This window comes from Carassius auratus, chromosome 10 (genome assembly GCF_003368295.1).
Source record: "Carassius auratus strain Wakin chromosome 10, ASM336829v1, whole genome shotgun sequence".
Classification (NCBI taxonomy): Eukaryota; Metazoa; Chordata; class Actinopteri; order Cypriniformes; family Cyprinidae; genus Carassius; species Carassius auratus.
In genome coordinates this window covers 20,836,080-20,853,067 of record NC_039252.1, presented here as the reverse complement: position 1 = coordinate 20,853,067, position 16,988 = coordinate 20,836,080, and the positions used below count along the sequence as shown (strand labels likewise).

The 16,988-nt window shown below is 36.6% G+C and overlaps 2 protein-coding genes across 9 annotated transcripts in view; one reads left to right on the top strand and one right to left on the bottom strand.

The window, feature by feature from the left end:
- LOC113110307 (ubiquitin-like-conjugating enzyme ATG10) overlaps positions 1–16,158 on the bottom strand; it is a 36,778-nt gene extending 20,620 nt beyond the window's left edge. The window contains exons 1-3 of one of the 6 annotated variants that reach the window (XM_026274421.1): positions 16,026–16,158; positions 9,425–9,547; positions 6,565–6,681 (exon numbers count right to left, since the gene is read on the bottom strand). In XM_026274421.1, the coding sequence (XP_026130206.1) occupies positions 6,565–6,681; positions 9,425–9,547 (240 nt within the window). In that variant the 5' untranslated portion in view covers positions 16,026–16,158. The other 5 variants (XM_026274420.1, XM_026274419.1, XM_026274417.1 and 2 more) reach the window with 5 other exon arrangements.
- Positions 16,159–16,662: 504 nt separating this feature from the next.
- The window catches only part of LOC113110318 (single-stranded DNA-binding protein 2-like), a 34,255-nt gene continuing 33,929 nt past the window's right edge, over positions 16,663–16,988 (top strand). The window contains exon 1 of one of the 3 annotated variants that reach the window (XM_026274433.1): positions 16,663–16,930. In XM_026274433.1, coding sequence (XP_026130218.1) covers positions 16,875–16,930 — 56 coding nt within the window. In that variant the 5' untranslated portion in view covers positions 16,663–16,874. The remainder of the gene's footprint in view (positions 16,931–16,988) is intronic. The other 2 variants (XM_026274434.1, XM_026274435.1) reach the window with 2 other exon arrangements.

The following is a 16,988-nucleotide window of genomic DNA, read 5'->3' as shown; positions in this document are numbered from 1 at the left end:
TATATATATATAAATAAATATTCTAATTGATTAATAACAGTAAATTACATTGAACCTTTGTGAAATAAATATAATACATCTTAGTATTATTATTAAATAAAAATAACAATAATTATTGTTATTATCATCAATATACTATAATAATAAATATTATTATTACAATAATTATGTATTTTATTGTTACCACTAATAATATATAAATATATTATTATCATTATTAAATAAAATATGCTACATAAGGCTTTTTTTTTTTAAGTAAAAAATAAATAAATAAAAATGATTATAAAATTCTATTGTTTTACACACACAAACACACACACACACACTTAAATATAACTATATCAATTATAAATATTACTAAATTATTCAAAGTCAGAATAATACTACACTGAAGCAACAGAAGAGTGCAATATCTTTTAAATACATATACAAATAAAGTAATAACAATTACTAGAATTATAATATTTTATATATTTATACACATTTAAACGATATTGCCCCCATCAGTGTAGTTTTTGTTATTAGTTTGTAGGATTCTACGTCACATAACAATAGCTTGATTTTTATAAAACTATTTTATAATAAAACTACTTCATGATTAAAAAAAAAAAAAAAAAAACTCCTAAATTAGCACTCCTTAAATGGCACCTGTGACGTGATTTCTGTCACACAGGGGAGGCTTTGAGACGGTATGACATCACTATGGCCTTTGCAGCTCACATTGATAAGCGCATGTTTAATTAGTGATAGTGTCTGAGCGACAAGTTGGATCAGCAGCGGCGGTGGCTGGATCCCTGGCAGCTTCAATGCAGGCTCAAGGATTGTTCATGCGTCCATGCCTTGACCGATATCATCTCCTCCCTCCCATTCAAGGGCAGTCTTGAGAGGCACACTACTACTGTTTCACATCCGACGGCTGTCAGGAATGAAAAGGTTTGGAAAAAGGGAAGGCAGGTCAAATAAACAAATGACGTCATGCTTTTTCCAAACAGTACCGACACTAAAAGGTAAAATATCTCACGTAGAGGCTGTAAAATAATGTGTGGGATGATGAGTTAAAAGAGAGTGCAAACATGCAAGCAAAAAAATGCATTAAATTTCGGGTCTGCCATGGCAGGAACTCATTTAGTAAAACGAATATTCACAGCTCTCATTCAACCTTTGCATAACTGACTCTTCGACTGCGTTTGGAATTCATATAAAGGACAAAAGTTCAGATGCTGTTCGTGCACCGCTTAAAAATTTCAAAAGGTCAAGTTCAAAAAGGGGCGTTTATTAACTTTGAAATGTGTTTCTAGCAACAACTTCTGGCATCCGCCGCCGTTTGTTGTCATTCAAACGCTGCTGTGTTTACATTCAAGCAGGTGTACAGACGTAACGGTGCAATCACTAAACGACGGCACCTGTTCAACTCCACAAACACGCGAGCAAAGCAAAGGGCTGTGTGGCACGTTGCAGCAGATGCTTTAAATAGCATCGTCTAAAGAGATCTAACAGAGCCATGAGCTCAGGTATACACTTTATACGCGCTCAGTTTTTCACTGTCAAAAGGGAGATCAATACTGGACGTGCAATAGCAGAGTAGAACACGTTCCCTTTACTTACCTGAATACCAGCACATGGCTGGATCATTTCAGAAGATGATGAAGGATGTGCTCTTTCATTAACCTAAATAAGACCTAATTATGAGCTTAATTATCCTAGTAATTCCGTTTACATTCTTCACTCTTAAAGGAATAAAATACCTTTTTGCTTCTATGTGCATCTCTTGGGGAACAAGTAAAGATTGCTTCCTTAAATGTGGTTATAAAGCAGCACTCTAGTGGTTGAATGAGACCCAAAAAAAGCCTGTTCTAAAAAAGAAAACAATGCTGACTGCAAATAATAAAATGCATCCATCTAACCATGTAGTCTTGAGTTGCAATGAAAAGAAACATGTTAAAAGAAACATTTTAACAAAAACTTTTCTATGCTGAATTATTGGCTAAAACTATTTTAAATCACTACTAAAACTGTTAAGTATGGAGGACCAAATTACACGAAATCGAATAATTAAATAAATACTGAAATACCCAAATCATTAAATACGATTAAATTAATAAATACATAAATAATATATCAACAATTAATATGGATAATATAATATCATCTAAACATTTATAAAAATTATTTATTCATTCACTCATTCATTCATTTAATGAATTAATTACTTCCTCCACATTTCATTTTCCGGGTTACGTTGTCGGCACGTGAATTAATAAATATATAAATAACAAGTATGATTTGATTGTAAGTACATGAGTGTATTAAATAAATGTATTTAAATATTTATTTATAGGTTTATATGTTTCAACAGTTAATGATTTTATTTTGAGTAATTTGGCCCACCATAGTAAAGTTATTTTCGTTTATAAATCATGAAGCTAAATTAATTTCATGCTAATGCAATTTAATATTAATATATATATATATATATATATATATATATATATATATATATATATATATATATATATATATATATAGACACACACACACACACACACACACAGTTTACACATTATAATATATGAAAAAAATATATTCTTGTGTTTGATTATTATATAGGCCATGTTCACACAGCAGCAGAGCACACTTGCTATGTAAATGGACCAGGACTGGACAACTAGTTGTCTGTAATGCCGTACAGTACGAGAGCCAGGCACTCTGCCACACAAATGCGTGTCTAAATTGCGTAACGTGTTTCCATGTGTGTTTTCAGTAACTCACAGTGACGAGAAATTAGCTACAGTATGTGTCTGAACGTTTTAGAGTCTGTCAGTTTTCCACCGGAGCCGCCACCATCAGTTTTGTGTTCTGCGTGTGATTCAAATGCTCCGCTCTCCACCCAAATTTAAAGTGGTCGTATGATACGATTTTAATTTTTCATTTCTCTTTGGAGTGTTACAAACACTTGGTGCATAAAGAAGATCTGTAAAGTTGCAAAGACTAAAGTCTCAAACCCAAAAAGATATTCTTTATAAAAGTCCAGACTCGTCCTTTCCTTCCTAAAACACCTAGTTTAAACACGCCCCCACATGTCTACATCACAGTGTGGGAAGATTTGTAAACGCCGCCAAAATGTTCACGCAAAGAAAGAAGGCGTAACTTTGATTCTCGCTGTTTCATTGTAAAAGCAAAAATACTTTGTTTGGCCTTCCAAAAGAGGGCACGACTATAAATCAGTGGTTAAGTTGTATTTACAACACTGTTCCAGAACAGTTAAAACCAGCGCATTTTATGGAGGACTGTTTCTTTATCCTGGGAGAGCAGACTACAAAGCCGGCTGTTCTGACTCAAAGTCTGTAAGTAATTTTCACATTTAAAGGATTTGCCACTGATGATTCAAACGTGAGGTTTGTTTGTTTGATGTTTCTCTGACCACAAATGCAGGCATGGTTTTATGTTTTCGTGATGCAATGCAATATAAATCATTATAATCCATAATTATGTCCCAACTGCATGCAACAAATGGCTCGTTTGTAATTGGTTTTGTTATTTTTGTTTTGTTGTGCCGGTGTTCTGACCGGGACACGCATCACAGAATGGCAAGGGGCATAACGTTTCCATAATGTGCTTGAAACATTCAGCCAATCACAAAGCACTGAATAGCTGGCCAATCAGAGCACACCTCGTTTTTCAGACCGATATGCTTTATAAAAAAAAAAAGACACGCTTCTGTAAGGCGGGGCATAGAGGAGAAACAATAATTTACAGTATGTTGAAAATAATGTGTTTTTTTTTACATTTTATTACATCAAAACTACACAAAATAATGTTATTTTTAGCAACATCATACGACCCATTTAAAGTTTGCTGCACAGCATTTAGATAAGCCTGTGAAATACTGGAAAAATACAATCTGGTTAGATGGGACAAAAATTTTACTCTTTGGATGCCATAATACACAACATGTTTGGAGGTCAAATGGCACTGCACATCACCCCAAAACATCATGGTGTAGCACTGGCAAAAATCATATAATTGAAGGAAGGATGAATGGAAGAATGTACTAAGACATTCTGGATTAAAAAATCTGCTGCCATCTATGTGACTAGTTTCTCCATACAGGAACTTATTTGTATTGTTTTCTTTGTATTTGTGGATTACTTGGGTTGTTACCGACATCTGGTGAAAAATTCATGTCAACAGCACTGTAGAAATATATTTACTGAGAAAAATGGGGATGTGTTCAATACTCATGTTACCCACATATATATATTAATTAATACTTTCATTTGGCAAGGATGAATTAAATTGATCAAAAGCAACAGTAAAGACATTTATGTAACAAATGTACAAATGTAACAAAAGATGCCATTCTAAAACATAAAACAAAGTTAATGACCCCGAAACTTTGAACTGTAGTGAGAAAAAAAATTTTTTGTAACTATGGAAGCAGTTGAGAAGCACATTCTACTGCCTACAAACATAAAGAAGACACAATAAGGATGGCCAGCTATTCTTGTTTACTGAAGTAACAACCCCTTCATGTACAGGTGCTCATGGACAAAAAGTAACATTGAGCACAGCTCCACAAGAGTCAGGTGTGTGGCACTGAAAGGGTTAACCCTGATAGATTTTTGTTGAGTGAGGCATTTATTCACTCCCTAAAAGAATTCCACCACTCAAAACAGGATGCCAAAAAAAAAAAAAAAAAAGCTGTCCTGGCTTCTCTAATCTTCCACAGATCTTTTTGGATTTTTTTTCTTCCTTTCCTCAACAATGGGGAAAAAAGGGGCTTTCTTGTAGCCTGCAAGCTACTGCTTGCTGGCGAACAGTCTTTACCAAGGTCAAGTTTTCTAAATGTTCTTTTATGCAGGGCATGTCAAGTGACGTGCGCTGTGGCACGACTGCACGTAAGACTTTGAATGTTGGGGATTGAACAAAGGAGATGCTGATGTTGAATTGGTATCACTGCAGACAATACTGGCCTTTTGGTCTATTAGTAATTCATCTACAATCGAGAACAAAAATATGCTCACATTTCAACTCAAAAGCAAAACAATGAAAAAATAAGGCAATTGCATAACGAGTTAAGATTTTTTTTCATAAGGATTTTTTGCTTGAGATTTAGGCACATTTTAAGCATTTTTTTTTTACTTGAAATATACAACAAATACTACCTTGATGAATTAACTTTACAATTGATATAATATACTACACTATTTATTTTTGCATTTTTTGCTTGAGATTACCATAATGAATTGGGACATTTCACTGTCAAGTATTGTTCTTTTTTTTTCTGTACTTAAAATATACAATTAATACTACCATGATGAACAAATAATTAATAAATTGTAATTAACTAATTTATTTATTTTTTTGCTTGAGATTTAAGCACATTTCCCTTTCTAAATTCTCATTATTATAAACTGGAAAATTTTACAGTAAAATTGTTTTGTTGCACTGAAAATATACAACAGATACTTCCATAATATAATATAATAATATAATATAATATAATATAATATAATATAATATAATATAATATAATATAATATAATATAATATAATATAATATAATATATCTTGTATAGACCAAGATCAAGAGGGTTTGCTAGTTTTGCAGATGATATTACTCTGAGATATGTATACACACACACACACACACACACACACACACACACAAACTAGAACAAATACAGTATACAGATTAAGATAAGTAGTTACAGTAATATCCTTCAATATTTCTTCCAATGACTAGCCTTAAACACAGAATACCAGATGGATTGCATTAGATTCAGTTACTTAATAAAAACTAAAATTGTTTTCTCCAGTAGCATTGAAATATGGAAATATGGCATGAAAGGAGAAGGTGTCGAGTCTTCTCTAGTGTGTGTGAGCTGAATGTAAATATGCAAGAAGTTAAGTCATTTGCAATCAGCCGGAAGGGCTTACTAATGAAATGGGCTGAGAGTGGAGGTAAAGAAAAATCAGCCACAAGGCACAAGTCCCATTTTGAAGGGGATCATTTAAACCGGTATATGAATCAAAATATTTTGCTGATACGATCTTCAAAGACACATACTATTTAAAGTTTAAATATGTCACACACAACAATTTTTCCCCCAAATAGAAAATCCATAAAGTGTGCAGACAAAGCTAAACAACTGCGTGTGCAACACCCTGATGGACAAAAGCATAAACATCTTAACAGACACATAAAATCCTATGCCAACATTAGCAAGTTTTTCCAAAACTAAACCCAGCATGGTTATAAAGTGCAGGATTTAGTTAAAGTGTTTCCTTCAGGTAATTGATCCAGTATGTGGGGAAACACTTAGGTCAATCTTAATTTTTGGTGGCCCATTTTGTTAGGGTTTATAAATGGACTGGCTCATTCTACTAAAAACCACTCCTGGTTCAGAGACAGTATGCTTTTATGACCAAAATTGGTAAAATGAGGTGCTGTGGAATGACTTGATCATCACAGGATGATACTTAGTGTTAGTTTAAAAAAAAACTAAAAAAAAAAAACTAACCATAAGTATGTGTAGATAGTAAAAGTGATACTCGTCTTACCTGGATATCATCTGTCACCATGTTTTCATCCTGTATGGAATACTCATGTTGTTTGTGCAAAACGCTTGGTTTTACAGGCATGAGAACAGTCTTCTTCATGAAGCCTTCATCAGTGCCCTAGAACAAAGTACAAAACCGGTCAAGAATATGTCAGTTACATTTTACCATTAACTAAATCAGTTTTTTTACCCAAACTAAATCAGCTCTCCGTGCCCACCTCCGTCTGTCAGTGGATCAACAGCTTCCTGACAGACAGGCAGCAGCTAGTGAGGCTGGGAAAATACACATCCAGCACCCGTACAATCAGCACCGGAGCTCCCCAGGGCTGCGTTCTCTCCCCACTGCTCTTCTCCCTGTACACCAACGATTGCACATCTAAGGACCCCTCTGTCAAGCTCCTGAAGTTTGCAGATGACACCACACTCATCGGCCTCATTCAGGACGGTGACGAGTCTGCTTACAGACAGGAGGTAAAAGAGCTGGCTGTCTGGTGCAGTCTCAACAACCTGGAGCTTAACACCCTCAAAACAGTGGAGATGATCGTGGACTTCAGGAGAAACCCCCCTGCACTCCCCCCACTCACCATCATGAACAGCCCTGTGACTGCAGTGGAGTCATTCAGGTTCCTGGGAACCACCATCTCTCAGGACCTGAAGTGGGACATTCACATTGACTCCATCGTAAAAAAGGCCCAGCAGAGGTTGTACTTTCTCCGCCAGCTGAGGAAGTTAAACCTGCCACAGGAGCTGCTGAAACAGTTCTACTCCACCATCATTGAATCCATCCTCTGCACTTCAGTAACTGTCTGGTTCAGCTCAGCTTCTAAATCTGACCTCAGAAGACTACAGAGGGTAGTCCGGACTGCTGAGCGAATCATCGGTTCAACTCTCCCATCTATTCAAGAACTGTACTTATCCAGAGTGAGAAAAAGGGCTGTCAAAATCACTCTGGACCCCTCACATCCAGCACACTCCCTCTTTGAACTGTTGCCATCGGGTCGACGCTACAGAGCACTGAGCACTAGAACGACCAGACACAGGACCAGTTTCTTCCCTCAGGCAATCCATCTTATGAACAGCTGACAATAATGGCGAACATACTACACTTTATATTTATATACACACACACTTTATTTATCTAACACACATACTTAGTATACACTTAAATTTTGCACACAATATATATGTACATACATAACTTCACTTTGTAATATACCTGCCTACAATTGTCATTTGTATATTGTCATTCACTGTCTACATATTTGTATTTTTTATTCTTTTATTATGTGTTTTATGTTCTGTCGCTGTCATTCTGTTGTACTGCGGAGCATCTGTCACGAAAACAAATTCCTCGTATGTGTAAACATACCTGGCAATAAAGCTCATTCTGATCTTCTTCTGATTCTGATTCTGATAAAACAATTATTAAAACTATTTAAAAAAATTACATACATTAGATTTAGGTTATAGAAATAATTCAAACAAAAATGCAAATTTGTGGAAAAATGTTTTCACTCTCAGGTCACACCACTCCAGTCCATCAATTCATGTCTTGTGAAATGGAAAGCTGCACGTTTGTAAAAACAAAATATTAATAATCTACCACTAACAAGTTTTTAACTTCAAACCATTGTATCAGGTCTAAAATATGAGCCTTCTATCCATAATATTGCTTTCTCCAATAAAAAAAGTCATCTCATCTGAATCAGGAGAGAAATATGCACAGCTCAAGCACCGATTATAGGCAAAATCAGTTCAGAATAGTTCTAAAAATATATGTCAATCGATTTTGATGACAACAGAGGATGGACTTTTTCCACTTAGAGGAAGTGTTATTATGGATTATTATGGGCTCACATTTTGGCCAGAAATATGCCACTTTAAAGTTAAAGTCTTAAGATTTGTTTCTTATAAGCACTCAGCATTTAACTTCACAAGATGTTAATTGATGGACTGGAGTGGTGTGGATTACCAAAGTTCTTTCAGGCAAGTTGTGCCACTCGGCCGCCATCTTGGCAACGCATCTGGGCAGCTTTTTCAGAATTTGCCCCAAAATAAGGTTTAAAAAACCTTTTTCCCCCACAGGTTATACCTTTACTACGCATGCGCAAGGGTTCCTCAACTGTGCGCATACGTCAGTGGAACCAGACGATAGGCTTAAATGTTCCCCGGCTTGACTGTTAAAAGCAGATGATTGGCTTTCCAGCGGGAGGGGCGGGACATGTACACACAACCACCATCTTTGCCGTTACGGGTTTTCCTTATATACTTGTATTGAGGATTGAGGAAGTGGCATGTCTCTTATATACTGTTTCTGGGATTACTTGTGGATTATTGTGATGTTTTTATCAACTGTTTGGACTCTTATTCTGACGACACCCATTCACTGCAGAGGATACATTGGTGAGCAAGTGATGTAAAGCTAAATTTTTCCAAATCTGTTCTGATGAAGAAACAAACTAATCTACATCTTGGACAGCCTGATATTTATTTTTATAATTTTTTTGGGATGAACTTCTCATTTAAACAAAGGCTTTTTTTATGTTCCTCAGAGTTAACTTTGGACAAAAGCATCTCGTAAATATAAGTTGTATTGCAATATTACAGTTGTATTACAGTTATTTTAAACATTACTGCAGTGAGAACCTAAAAAGTAGTGAGAACACTGGGAGAGAATATCATCGTCATTAATGTCAAAATGCCAAATATGTTATAAAAATAGGCTTAATTTTCTTCATCTTCAAAATAAAAAAAAATTCTTGACATGTTTTGTGAAATTCACACTTTTTTCTTTCACTCTGATCCTCTAAGGAGAACAAGTAGGCCCAGACTTTGTGGACTTACTCAAAAATTCACTTCACCTTGATCTGCTCCCAGCTCCAGCCGTCCTGGATGGTCTCAGAGTGCTGGAGAAAGAGCTGACAGCAAAGCTGAAAGGTCCTTTCATCCAGGTAACATGACGCAGGGTTTCTCTCACCTGCCATCTGAGGGTAAGATAAAGCAGATTTAAATAGATAATAACCGAAGATCACAACTTGATGCTCCAAAAAAAACACTGAATATTCTAAAGTCAACTTGAAACACCATTCTCAACCATTTCGCTTCTGAAATGTGTTTTCCAGGTAAAAATATGGGATGAGATAACATGCATTTTTTTCCATCAGGAGATGACTGGACCAGGAAGGCATGGCCATTGGAATAAAATGGACATTAATCGTGCACAGTTCCACCAAGAATCTGTGTTAAGAAAGCAAACTTTGAAAATTATATTGTTGACTTTAAATTCTCTTGATAAATCCACATGCAGATTTGGAATCGTCGGAACATGAATTCCATCAGAACTTCAGGTCGTTGGATCGCAGCAGCGGCTCTGGCTTCAATTACTCAACAGGAAACGGTTGATTCGCTAAGTGGCCCTTTCCTGCTTCGTGCCTCTAACATCCCTTTGCATGAACAAGCAGAAATGAGAAACATCAAACAAACCCATTTATTCACATCTTCACTGATCAGCCAGTTTAGTGAGCATCTACATCTCCAAACTAAATGGCTTGATTAATTACAGTGTATGAAGTAATAAACTAAATGTGCTCCTCTTGAATGGATTAGCAGTGTCTGTGTGTCTATCTGTAGTCCAATTCTGACATGTTGCATGTCCCAATGATGACAGTCCTACTATTGATGACCTTATAAATCATAAAAGCACATATTTTTCTAAGAGTATAGCCAGCATGTTTAGTTTTGCTTATATCTTAAACTTTACCGGAAGATTCTTCTGACTCAAAAATTTTACTGTCCACCCCCCATCTTGTTCAACAGCAGGAGCACTTGTAGCACTAGTGCTACTGTTGCTTCCTTCATCACCTTCAAAATAAATAAGCATTGTACACTAGGCTACATATTTTAAACTAGAAATGGAAAATCTAAATTTCTGGTCAATTTTGGCACTAAAAAAATACTGTATCCCCATATGTAAAATAGTGTGCTACTTTGTCATTAAGATGCTCTTTTAAAACATCATTACATACATTAGTTATATATATGCACATATTGTTGAATTGTCTACAATATAATCTGTAACATGCATTCTAGAACATAGATTAAGAAATTTCATGCTGACTATAATTTAAGGTTTTAGTAAATATTACAAACTGTTGATGAGCCATTATTGTGCATCTAATTTTATTTTCAAGATACAATAAAGAATAAAAGCATAAATATTTTTATGGTTGTTGATCATTTGTTGTAGTTTAACATGGTAAATATAGCTTGTGTAGGAATGCATTTATATTACACACCTCCATATTTAAAGAGATAGTTCGCATAAAAATTTCTATGGATGTTAAGCGCCATCATCAACTGTTTGGTTACTAACATTCTTCAATCTTTTTTGGTTTGAATAAAAGAAAGAAACTTGTACAGAGTGAGATGACAGAATTTTCATTTTTGGGTGAACTATATTCACCCAATATTTTTTTGTGTTTTTCGTGTACAGACAAACATGTTGTCAAAAAAGTGCATGTCAGGCCAGTAGTTGACGATGTCATTTTGGAAAGAAACACTACGCAAACATGTAAAATGCATGCACATGATGTCACCATTATCACAAATGTGAATTTTTGCAGTTTATCTGGAGATGAACAATGTTGTTATCAAAAAGATCCACTTTGAAACGACATGTTTTCAGACCCCTAAAATTATGACTGTTTTGTAAATGAACAGGCAAAATGCAAAATTTTTGTTGTTGTTGAAAAGTCAATGTCAATGTAGGACTAGTCTCAGCCTCAGCCACGGACCATTGGCTAAACGTTTGATGCTGAACGAAACAAACTGTGATTGGCTGTTTGACATGTCCGTCAAACGGCCTCGTGTGACGGGTCTTGGCAAATTAAAGCTGCCATGGATTCCAGACCTTCAGCCGTTAGTCTTAGACCTTAGCCGTTCACATATCTTGTCTTTTGCGCGTACAAGTCCGTTATTTCCAATGTTGGCGCGCGGTATGCGCACTCATAATGGAAGCGACGCGGTTGCGACGCGGTATGTGAACGGCCCCTTAAAGGGGTCATATGATGCTTTTTTATAGATCATTGTTTTGTGTTTTTGGTGTATCGGAATATGTTGACATCCATGTTAAAAAAAACACATTATTTTTCAAATACTGTACATTATTGTATGTCGTCTATGCCCCGCCTCTCTCAAATGCGTTGTTTTCTACAAAGTCCCTCCTTCCAACAAGCCCAGTCTGCTCTGATTGGCTGACCAAGTTGATTGTGATCGGCCGAACACTGCAAGCACTCGTCGGAAATGTAACACACCTTTCCATAGTCATGAGCTTCAACTTTCAAAATAAATGTAAATACTTTTAATAATGTCCTTTTTTTTACCATCAGTTCAAGCCCAAAAGGGGAACAGAGTCACGTGACAGACAAAGTGATGAAGCTCGTACGTGCTTGCAGTACATAAGCCACATACAGTTAAGACAGCTGACTCTACTGTGTGACCCTGTCTCTCTCTCTCTCTCGCGTGGTGCAAAACTCCCGTTTTGAACAGTCAGCAGAAAATACTTAAACTATTAAGAAAACACACTTACATTAGCTGATTTAGAAGTTCCAGAATTTTGTAGCAAAGTCAGAATTACCTCCTCTCCTAGGTTCACAAAACAGTCGTCCATAAAATGCGTTGCAGTTCTGTTGTAAGTAATCTTAAAGATTCCTAAATGCATCTATATACTTTCGGAAGACCAAATAAAATGATTTTGTATTTGCATAGATACACACAGCAAAGGGATGTCATGGCTGTTTCAACACTAACTGCACTTACTGAAACCACATCTTCTTTCTTTGCATGAACATTTGGGCTGTATTAGCAAATATTTCCACATAGTGTCATGAACATGGAGGGGGGGTTAAATTAGCCATTTTAGGGGGGGGCGTGGCAGAGTCTTAACTTTGATAAAGATTATATCTTTGGATTTGAGACTTTAGTCTTTGCAACTTTACAGATCTTCTTCATGTACTACCAAGAGCTTGTAACACTCCAAAGAGAAATGAAAAATTTATATTTTAACTTATGAATGATCTACATGCTGTTTTAATAATATTGCAGATGTCTCTGTTTATTAAATGTGGAAAGGAAGTATTTTATCATCTAAAATGATATAAATCGCATTAAACTTCCAAATATCAGTTCATTGTATTGACCTCTCAGCTTATGAAGACAGCCTTCAGAAACAGAACCAGATCATGCGTCTGATTAACATATTTTCAGGGAACACCCTTTACTGATATTAACGTTACATAAAAGCGTTATAGATCGTCTTAATTGAGCTGAGCTCGAGCACTACAGCTCAGATCGACATAAAGGACGCAACAACAGTTTGAGCGTCAGCTCTCGTGGCGCGTCAACCGTGCAGCACTCGAGAGCACATCTTTATAAAGTCAGCAGCAACGTTGCTGTATTAACTGCATTGCACGTTTTTTTCTTACTTTGTTGTAACTTTTAAAACGCCGACTGTCTGACATATATACATTGCTACTGCATAAACTCGTAGCTGTCATTAAGAACATCCACACCAGCGCAAACTGCTCTATCGCTCTGTCTGTCTTACCATGATCTCACACGGCTACTTCCGGGATCCTGAGCGCGGAGGGAGTGAACACAACAGCCAATGTTTTTCAGCACAGGCGGTTTCAAGCCGCCCATTTTGGGGGGGAAAAGCACAGCGCAGACATTAGAGGACAGAGAGCAGTTAAAATATTCGCCAAAATAATATACACAACCGAGAAGTGAAAAGATGAGCACTTTCTACCAAACTAAATATTTGACACGGTTTTAGTATCCATTTATAATATCATTTATTGCCACAACACAACGCAACAATCTGATGATGCAGTGAATCTACATTTCAATCCATAGTGTATTTACAAAGTCTTTTTAGTAGTAAGACTGCAAACAAAGACCATTCAGGGTCTTCCAGAGTACACGTTGAATATTACAGTAGCTGCATTAACAACAAAAGTACTGTCTAAGACTTGAGAGGGGGCTACTTGTATTATTTCCAATATTTTACTGTAGGATATAACATAGGATTTTATACATTAAAAATTAATAGTAGGGAATGGTCTAACCAACCAACTAGTCAAGATGTAAATAATTCAGTGTTTTAAACCATTTTACTTCCATAATTTTAATCGAGTGCAGCGTTAGTTCAGTCAGGCCACGGAGGCATAGGCTGCGACCAGCTGATGTGGTCAGCTGTCTAATCACTCCAAAAACTACCATTCTCCAATTAGACATGGGACATATATAAATGGCAGCACTGCTCGGTAAGCATGCTCAAACGGCTCGCAACCCTCCTTCCCTGCCCATTATAAACATGAGCATATTACTGTGCACCTTCTGGTTGTCGTCTTCTTTTTTTCAGATCACTAAGGCTTCAAGTCTTAACTGGCATGGACCTCACTGCTGAGAGACACTCATCCTCATAAACAAGCTACAGGATAGACGTCCCACTGCCACATCTACATGATTACCACTGGTTGCTTTTAAAGACCTTATTAAGAGTCTTAATTGTCATATATTTCCGAGCTGATGGTTCTGGATTAATGTTTAAAGCGCTTGTATGTTCAATTATTTTGAGAGCAAGAACCCCCATAAGGAACCATACCACCAAAGATAAATTGTGTTCAACAAACTCAAGTAAACTTGCCAAAGTGTTTCTGTCTGAAATGTATTTCAGAGTGACACATGAAAAGAAATGCATGAAGGGAACTAACTGGGTGGTGAAAGTGTTATCAGGACCTAATGCATGGTTTGCTGGTCAACAATTGCTGACCTGCCATACTAGCATTCTACTGTTTCTGCCATATGTATGATAGTATGTTATTCTGAAAACAGCCAATAGCTGAGTAGTTATTTAGCTGTTGGTTAATATTATCCATTAGCATGTGTGGCCTGAGTGACACAGGTGGGAAAGTCATTTCAAAAGTAGTTTTATGTATTTTGATCAGTTTATTGATACAAAATGATATATTTTTTTAATATCATGCAATTGACGGATCATCCATAATATGATGAAGAAAGTGCATTAGGAAATAAATAGGTAAGTAAATAGTCCATTTTGATTCAGTGTTTACCATCAAATTTACTGTGTTTACATGCATACTGTGTTATGTATGGTCCAATCATGTCAGCTTTGTTTAAACACTACCAGATTGCAATAAGGACATTAAGCCAATATTCCAGTTCCTAAACATCCGAATATCCAATTTGATTTAAAAATTTGTGTCATTTAAATCCCTTATTTGAAATGTCAACCAAACATTTATGTTGTATTGTTTCAAAGTATTTAGCCAGAATTTGGTTGATTTGGTTAAAGTAGTTAAAGGGGTCATACTGTATGATGCAATTTCATTTTTTACTTTCTCTTTGGAGCATTACAAGCTCTTGGTGCATAAAGAAGATCTGTAAAGGTGAAAAGACTGAAGTCTCAAATCCAAAAAGATATTCTTGTTAAGAGTTAAGAGTCAACCACGCACTCCTAAAATGGCTCGTTCAAACTACGTCACGATGTTGGAAGATTTGCATAACGCTGCATAAATGTTCACGCAAAGAAAGTGTAACTTTTATTCTCGCTGTTGCCGCCACCGCCGCCATGTTGTGGAGAATCTGTGTGTTTCGTTGTGAAAGCGAAACTACTTTGTTTGGCTTTCAAAAAGAGGACACTGTTCTGGAACAGTTCAACCCAAATATTCAGATGTGTGCAGCACATTTTACAGTGGCCGATGGGTTCGATCGGGTTCAGGCTTAATTTATAGAATTTTACACAGGCTCAGGCTAGTGCTTTAAATGAGCGGTCATGTGATGCATTTTGATTAGCATAAGAAAGATGCGAATATGGATACCGAGGATGGGAAACGGAGGCTAGCCTCTGGCGATTACATTTTGGTTGTACCAGCAAATAAGGCAAAGTCTGAGTTGTAGAAAAGTTGTGACCATGTGTATAATGAGAATAATTAGCCAATGGGTTATGTAAAATTCAGAAAATCTTTGCTGTGAGGCCGGATTATGAAGAGAAGTGGAGAAGCAAATCATTGACAGAATCGAGTTGGCAGAGCCTTAATCTTAATTTGATTATTGTCAAATACTCATCTTAATTTAGAATTTATATTCATTTAATTTGTTAAGAAAGACTCATTTGTACTGGTGCATATGCCTGTTAATAGGCTAAGTGTATGCCTAGGCCTATTTATAGTGCTACGATGTTACAGCTCTACGTCACAAAGTAACACATTTGCATAATGTCTGCCTACGTTTTAGGTCACCAACTTGCCTGCACACAAACACAGTAAAATGCCTGTGTGTACAACATCATTTCGTTTAAGACACTGTGTCCTACGCTGTGAGAGTAAATTTGTTTGATCACATCTCATAATTACTACAAACTTGTCAGCACTTGACACTTACCACTGAAACGTCCTGCTCCAGGCTTGTGAATCAGTCTCTTGTCAATCAACCATTTCAACCGTTTCATCATAAGACTCTGGCTCAACAATCATTTCTTTGTAATTCACAAGTCTCCAGGGCTGTCAATCTGTCATAGCAATTGGCGTTTTGATTTCAATTTGTCTGGAAATATAAAAGTAATCAATTATAATTTGCATTAAAAGCATGTTTTACAGAAAAGATAAATGATATAAAAATAATTACAGAAGTAAAGATTTGACTTTGGACTGTACCAAAGAGGTGTTTATCCATTTAGGTAGTGTTTTTCTGTATAAACTGCTGTAGTGCCATTTATCAACTTTCTAGAAGAAAAAACAAATTTGATGCAAAACCACTGGTTATCTCTGTACTTCAAACAGAGATATGTAATCCCACACTACCCAAATAATCTTACTTCATACACCAGTACAAGCACAAGCTGAAAAATCCGCTCCACATTTGCCATTTCACTTTAAATTTGGCCAGTGACAGTAGAGGGTGTGATTGCTTGTGAGGGGAACAGCCAGTTGTTTAAAATCCCTCTCAGTACGGTTTCAAATTCCCCTCAGTGCTGGGTAAGACGGTGTGTGTGTGTGTGTGTGTGTGTGTGTTCCACAGACAGAGCGCTGGAGATAAGAAAAGGGTTGTGCATCTGTTGGGGCGGGGCCGAGTAACTGTCGCTCACGCGAGTTACCCAACAAAATGGGCGTTCCTTCTTGACGCTCGGTCCAATGAGAGCCTTCGCTGCTATAGTCACCATGGTGACGGGGTTGTGTCCGGGGAGGCTGTGATGGGTTGACAGGTGCGTGACAATCGGAGCTCTCTGCAAGCATGTACGCCAAAGGCAAGAGTAACAACGTACCGTCCGACAGCCAAGCGAGGGAAAAGTAAGTTTTATTTATGAGGGGGGAAATCTCTATAATGGAAACAGCGCGCGGCCAGACT